The sequence below is a fragment of the Crocodylus porosus genome, unplaced genomic scaffold, assembly GCF_001723895.1.
Source record: "Crocodylus porosus isolate Cpor-Errol unplaced genomic scaffold, CroPor_comp1, whole genome shotgun sequence".
NCBI classification, from domain to species: domain Eukaryota; kingdom Metazoa; phylum Chordata; order Crocodylia; family Crocodylidae; genus Crocodylus; species Crocodylus porosus.
In genome coordinates this window covers 5733840-5741324 of record NW_017728921.1, presented here as the reverse complement: position 1 = coordinate 5741324, position 7485 = coordinate 5733840, and the positions used below count along the sequence as shown (strand labels likewise).

The 7485-nt window shown below is 42.5% G+C and overlaps 1 protein-coding gene across 1 annotated transcript in view; it reads right to left on the bottom strand.

Moving 5' to 3' along the window:
* Window positions 1-7479, bottom strand: part of DDX55 (DEAD-box helicase 55) — a 12685-nt gene extending 5206 nt beyond the window's left edge. The window contains exons 1-9 of the mRNA XM_019538893.1: window positions 7372-7479; window positions 6512-6562; window positions 6335-6421; window positions 4975-5066; window positions 4826-4888; window positions 3943-4092; window positions 2648-2837; window positions 1803-1885; window positions 745-876 (exon numbers count right to left, since the gene is read on the bottom strand). Coding sequence (XP_019394438.1) covers window positions 745-876; window positions 1803-1885; window positions 2648-2837; window positions 3943-4092; window positions 4826-4888; window positions 4975-5066; window positions 6335-6421; window positions 6512-6562; window positions 7372-7479 — 956 coding nt within the window. The remainder of the gene's footprint in view (window positions 1-744; window positions 877-1802; window positions 1886-2647; window positions 2838-3942; window positions 4093-4825; window positions 4889-4974; window positions 5067-6334; window positions 6422-6511; window positions 6563-7371) is intronic.
* Window positions 7480-7485: the final 6 nt, after the last annotated feature.

Genomic DNA, 7485 nt, shown 5'->3' with positions numbered 1-7485 from the left:
CCCCTCCCCGCACCCCCCAAACGAGCGCTCCTGGTTGCCTGAGTGCTGCGCTGTGGCTGTGTGCACGCACAGGGTATTTATCAGCCACATTATCAGGCACATCAGATAAAAAAAAGCCAATTGCTGATGCTCTCAATTTTCTTCATATTGGTGCCGATCCAATATGGGACCAATGTATCGGTGCACCTCTATAACGTAGTTGGTATTACATCTAACATACCAACAATTTATGCTGGAAAAACATCTCTTTTCTTTTACAAGATGAAACAAAGCACTTAATTAGTCCCCCACATGTTAGTGGAGAAAGCTATTTTCACTCACACACCTCTCTTGAAAGGTATGGCCACCCAACAAAATAAAGGTGTGATTGTACCATGTGCTAGCACACCTGTGACTAGCTTAATCTAGCTAGCATCAGTACCACCAGCAGTGAAAATGCAAGACATGCTAGCAACCAGAGTACAAACATCCCAGGGACCCAGGATATGTACCAGGGTTGTTAGCACATGCTAACACCCATCCCCATTGCTGCTGCTTTGGACCACACTAGCTAAAGTAAGTTAGTGTATACTATAATCAATCCTTCATGTTGCAGCATAGACAATTCATTATTCATTTTCCCCCTCATGTAGCAGCAAAGAACTGCTAAGCTGAAACTCTACATGCTTCTATGCCCATGTAGCCAGAAGATACAATCACATACTCCCCTCCTTTAGCTGGATTACTCTATTTAAATGCCCTTACCTTGGGAGTTTACGAAACTCTGTGAAAATCTTGTTCCGTTTGTGCTTCATTTTCCCATGAATGCACATTATTTTTGCATTTTTAACCATGGACTCCAGGGCCTTCCCATAATATTCCACACAGGCACAGGTACTGGAGGAATGATAGAAGTGCAGAAGTGAGAGTCATCTTTCAATTTGAGTCTAATGCTTTAATCTTAAAACTGCATGTGGATACAGCACTGGTGAAAGGTCCTAGTTGCCAAGATCTGTTTAACAAAATCAAAGCTACGCAAGAGCAATTTGCATTACTGTAGTACTAGTGAATCCAGCTGTTATCTCACTTCACAACTCTTAGAAGTCATCAGGTTTGATTTATCCCATCCACCAGAGATCTCTCATTTCTTTTCACATCAATAAGTTTATTGGCTTCCAGCCCCTTGGTCAAATCCTAACGTGGCCATTCTCTCTTGCTAAATTCCTCCTTAAGGTACAGATTTTTTCATCTCTTCCTGTTCTGAAGTGCTGATGTTAATCAGCTATCTTCCACCCTAGAGTTGACTTGCAGAAATTGCTTTACTAGCCATATAATTTGCATATCATTTGCAGATCAGATCCTGAATTCCTTGTACTCCCAAAAGTCACTCTGAATTCATTCTGTATTCGTGAGAGATGTATGAGCTAGGTTAGCCTTGAATATCTAAAGTGCTCTTGAAGCCTTTTGAAAGAAAAGTGCTATATAAGTATCCCCTTAAGTTCTAAGCATTATTCTAATGACTAACATCCAACTGTCTACAATGTCTTATTTTAGTTAAAAACCTAAACCTCAAAAGCTCACATGCCCTGACCAGTGCTTTTATTATGGAAAAGCATAAGATTGACCACTGCTTCACAGAAAGACTCGTGTGTGTGGGTGTGTGGTACTCTACACAGTTATTAACATGAACCCACAGAGTCACCTCTTAGCTTAGAACATCAGCTCTTTGGGGCAAAGACTAGCATTTCTGTGCCCCAAGCAGCACTGGGAGCACTTGCCACTAAAATAACCATCTCTGCACTGCTTCCATAAAAACGAATTACCTGAAAAAGACCAGATGTTTTTCCTGCTTGTGTTGTCGAAGAAAATGCACCAACTGATTGAATTTTTCATCTGCTCTGCATATCTACACAACATAATACCCATAATGAATATCAAACAGTTCAACATCTCAAAGTGCTCTGTTTGTTTCTTCCATTCATCTCAAAATACAGCCTTTAGGGTTCATTTACGCTTCATTTACATAAGAGGTCTTTCAACACAGGCAACTCATATTAATACTTACTCATGCCTAGTCCACATCCATTAGAGTGGAAACATTGCTCTTTTGCACATATTAGAGCTTGCTGATATCAATTCAAAAGCAGAAATGTATAAACACTGAAGTGCAGCTTTAAAAGTTACTGATTACTGGAGTTTTGTTTTGTTTTTTTAAATGAACCATCAACTTAACTGTAAACCTCAGTTTGAAATCATTCTCCACCTGAGTACATATAGAATAGACCCAGGGTGGGAGAAGGGAGCATTATATGTCCCCATTCAGAGTGAGGAAAAAAATAAGACACAGAAAAATGAAGCAAGTTGACAGAGGTTACAGAAAGCAGGTCAACAGCAGAGCAGAGACCAAGTCTGTAAAGCTCATTTACACTTGTTAGAGCTTAGATTGCCCCTCAGAAGTTGATCGATCAGCAAGAATCCCTCTAAAAGAAGTGCACTTTTTCAGTCTACTGTATTTATTGCAACAATGCTGCTAGCTGTGTGGCTGCAATTTCAGAATGGTCTCTGTTGGACAGTGGCTACCTTCAGAGAGGATGCAATGCCAATCCAGAGTGCAACAGTCAGACATTCCACTGAAAACAAATGAGAGATGGGACACAGGGAACCTCACCATGTAGTAGTTCTCAAGCCGTGTGGGGGTTTTCTGGGTGCTGCTTGCTGCAACTCCCTTCTCCTTCACTGATATGCGGACAGGATTCCGGAGACCAGCTCTCACCAGATTCTCAACTTCTTGAGTCTGAGTTGCTGAGAACAGACCTGTCCGTCTCTGCTTGGGCAAAAATTCCAGAATGGTATTTATGCTGTGAATAAACACATTTTAAAAATAAAGTGACTTCAGAATTCTATCAGAAGGAAGAAAACTAGATAGAGGTGCACCTTATAGACTGACCAAGGAGGAACTTTTACAACCAGAGATTTTAAACGAGCATTTTTACCAAAGGTGGGAGGGGGGGTACAACACCTGGTGTTCCACTAATGATCTGTGCCACCTTGACCAATTATAAACACGTGCATTTTAACTGAGGCTGTCAGTAAGAGTCCACAGTAGGTCCACTTGAATACGCTCATCCTATAAATTACTCTTTCCTTGATTATTTTTATTCTCTTTTATACAAGTCTTTCCTTGACTTCTGTCACTTTCTTCCCCTTGACTATTTTCCCCTCCTAGTTCCGTAGATGCCATCAACAATTTTTGCAAACAAACCCAAAAAAGCACAAGGATTAGAAATCAGTGGGTCCTTGATTCAGTTTGACAGTTTGTTTTCAGTTTTACATTAGCACATGATAAATGTTAATGCCTCATTTTTTAAAGTATCAAATTATTCAGCAAAGCAACAGGAAAACACACAAGGGTACATAGTGACTGATTTATTGTTAATAAAGGAGAGGAGGTATCACATAAAGACCTCATAGCTAAAGCAGTTAACAGGGAACCAGGAGTTATGAGAGTAGCTTCAAGTGACAGCCCTGCCACAGAATCGTAGGTAAAGCACTTAGGCCTTGGGTGGGAACTCCCATTTTTCTTCCTAGAGACAAAGCTTTAATCTTTATGTGCCTCAGCTCCTCCTCTGTAAAACAGGGATAATCAATTCCTGAATCAAAGGGGTGTTGCAAGAATAAAGAGCTTCTCGCACAGTCATTTAGGTACTACTCTGATAGATGACACAAAACACCTGCGTAGAAAGACCGAGCTAAGACTCTTAGCTTTTTGTCTGAGCCTCACCACTGACTCAGTGCGTGACCTTGTGCCAATTGCTTAACCTGTTTTTGCCTCCGTTTCTTTATCTGTAACCCAGAAAAAACTACACACCTTAAATCACACTGTGTTTTAAGCACTTCAACAGACTCACACAGAAGGCACAAAAGGAGGGACAAATATTATTAGAATTATATTAGTGAAACTACCTTGCTTCGAATCCCATGTCTAGAAGCCTGTCAGCTTCATCTAATACCAGCACATCAAGTGATTTCACACAACGTGCTAAATCCAGCCCATCTGCTTTTCTTCTGAACATATCCTCCAAACGGCCGGGGGTTGCTACAATGATGTTCCCTCTATTGGTGACAGAAAGTGCAGATTAGGTTACATGTTAACAGCATTTGGATGTCATTGACTTCCTGAACTCTCATCATACCACAAGCTTGTGCTCAATAGTCCTCAGCTGGAGTTTGACCTCAGCAATTTTCACTGGACAAGGCAGCTCAGTCTACTATGAACTTTACTCGTACATATCGTATTGACATGTATATTGCTCAGAAACTATGGTGATGGGTGGAAATGCATTCCCAATCCTGATCCTAAAGTTCATATAGCTAAGCTAAGACATGGGTATGAGCTGAAAGGTGTCACACACAAATAAGATGCCCACCTATATTTCATTTTGCTGCAGAATTTCCACACCAATATCACCTTAAAGAGCAGTTTATGAAATATATGTATAACATTTAATTAAACAACAATCCAGTGTTGCTAACAATCCTAGGAACAGAGTGGTTTCTCTGCAGTTCATTATGCTATACTATATGCTAACTCTCACTCACGAAGTCCATGATCATGCTAATTTTTGCATTTGATCCTCTGCTACTGATTTCTGTTCTTTGAAACAGAGACTCTCTGAAAAAACAAATGCATAATTTGATTTATTTAAGCATTCCCACTGATTTTTATGACACTACATTCCTGCTTAAGTGTTGGCAAAGTCAGAGCCATAATCTGTTAACTCCTGGGGGCAGGAATCATGTCTTGTTTCTACTGAGAGACATCAGCAGAAATGAATGATCAGCTCACCCATGTTCTTTGAACTTCTCAATATCTTCTACAGGATTCGTACCACCGATTAACAGAATCTGACTAAAATAAAAAAAACAGGTTATTCACATTTTGTAAGCAGGGGCTGAAGGAAAATTTGTTTTCATTACATGCCTAAACAGACTTACCTAAACTGGGGAAAATGTTTAGTGAAATGTGAGAGCACCTCATCAATCTGAACAGCCAATTCTCTTGTGGGCGTGATGATTATGGCTCCAACCTACATGTTTTAGAAACAAACAGAGAATTTCTGCTGCATATTTGGTGGCTCATCAGTTGAAAAAACAGAGGAGCAGGTGAATGAACCCCAGATTTTGTAACCCATGTTGTTTGCTCCCGGACTCGCTACCTTCACATATGATAGCTCGTTAACACAGACCACATAACTAGTGGACCAAATAACACATACTGTAATATCCAAGGTTCATTCACCTGTTGCTCTACCAATGTCATATATGCCATTACTGACTTACAGTGCCCCTGTGCTGTCTGCACTGGATATGTGCGTGGTCTCTATGTGAAAGAACGAATGAACACAGATTGTGTGTTAAATAGGTCTCAACAGAGACTATGGATTCTTATCCCATTACCTGGGTTAGCTTTTGTAACACCTATATTCTCGATGGGTTTACTGCATAATGACCTATTCAAACCACTTTAGCCTCTCCCACAATGCCGCCCTCTGTCATCTTTGGTATTTAAATTCCCTTCTATTTACAACCTCGACTTTCTGCAAGTCCATTTGTAGCATCTGATAAATTAGGCTGTCCAAGAAGCTTATGCCTCCCCTAAACTAGCTGGTCTCTAAGATGCTTCCCTGCCTTTTGCCTGAAAGAGCAGAGGACAAGGTGCCTAACAGCAGCAGGCTGGATTTGATGACCCACTAGAGACTGAAATGTGCACATCCTTTAAGATTTACCAATAAAGATATTGTGACTGTATGCAATTAACAGACTTTGTTTCTCACAGGCAAACACCACTTTTGTTAAAATACTAATACAGGCAAGCAATCCAGTTCAGATGCTGTGCAGCCTGTTTTGTTATATTGCAGTACAACCATACGCATTTCTGCACAGAACAAAAAAAACCCACAAAAACTATAAATGTTGTTTTTTTTAACTAAGCACAAATTGTTGTTTAAGAGACACAATGGTTTTTAGTGACAAGTGCAAACTGGATTCATTCAGAAATCAAAACTTTATATTATATTAAAAAGTGAAAAAGCAGAGTCCCTTCCCCTCACAAGCTACATTTAATATTCAGATACCTTGTTCTCTAACAGCTTACAGACATATTTTTGGTTTCCAAATAAAGGAGAAAGCTTGTTTAAAAATGTTTTGAATTAATTCCTGGTTATGATGTACTAAAGGCCGAATCTAACACGCACTCAGGTATGCATTTTTCACGCATATTCTTACTGACATCATAAATCTTTACTTACACAGTATATATTTGAGTAAGCACTCCAAACACACCAGCTGATCTTACCTGCATTTTCTTTAACTTTTCTTCCCTTCTGAGAAGAATTTCTAGTATGGGAATCACAAACGCCAACGTTTTGCCACTGCCCGTTACCTGTGAAAATGGCAACAAGTTTGTTTCTTCATGTGTCCAAATATGCACAAGAAAAAATGAAAGAGCAAATTTAGCTCACACGATACTCACTGCTTCTGCAGCAACATCCTTGTTATTCATGAACAGAGGAATGGTTGCGGACTGAAGGGAAGAAAAACACAGTCTGAGTCTGAGACCCTCCTGGCAGGGGCACTGCATGCACCAGCAGTTCTCAACCTTTTAGACCTGAGGCACCGCTGGATAGACAGCCATCCTTTTTTAGGTTTCCCTTTATTTTAAGCGCAGAAAAATAACAGGGCAGCTTTTCTGTTGCAAAGAGCTCGCTCAGCAACACGAACGCCACAGATTTCTATTTGAAATCTCTGGGTTGATCTTGAGAATCGTGTCTGCAAACCTGACGGTGCTCCGCTGCGGGGCACCAGCTGCCCCCTGAAAACATCTCAAGGCCCCTGTTGGGGGGGGACCAGGGGGGCACAGCAGCCTGGCCAAGACCCCCTGGCATGTTCCCTCCTGCTCTGGCTCCAGCCAAAGACCCCGCAGCTCCTCACAAAGGCAGGTGGGAGCCCTCAGGCCCTTTCCACTGGCAGGAAACAGAGCTGCGGAGAGGTTCGGCGGCTTGTAAGGGGCTGCACGAGCGGTGTGCATCAGACCCCTGGGGCTCGCCAGGGCAGAGCTGCACATCCTGAAACCCGCATGGAGGGTGCCCCAGGCCTGCCCCGTGTTAATAACCCCCACCCACGGGTCTGCCCTGTGTTAACAACCTCCCCCACACAACAGGCCTGCCTCACATTAACAGCCCCCCTCACACAATAGGTCTGCCCCCCGTTAACAATCCCCCTCACACAACAGGCCTGCCCACATTTACAGCCCCCCTCACACAACAGGCCTGCCCCACGTTAACAACCCCCGCCCAAGGCCTACCCCGTGTTAACATCCCGGCCAGCCCGCACCTGCACGGGGGTCATGCGGGGGAAGCGCAGGGCCCGCAGGGTGCGCAGGACGCCGGCGCTGAGGGGCGCAGGCAGCGCCTCCCACGTCCCCTCGGTGACCGCCTCCATCCCGCG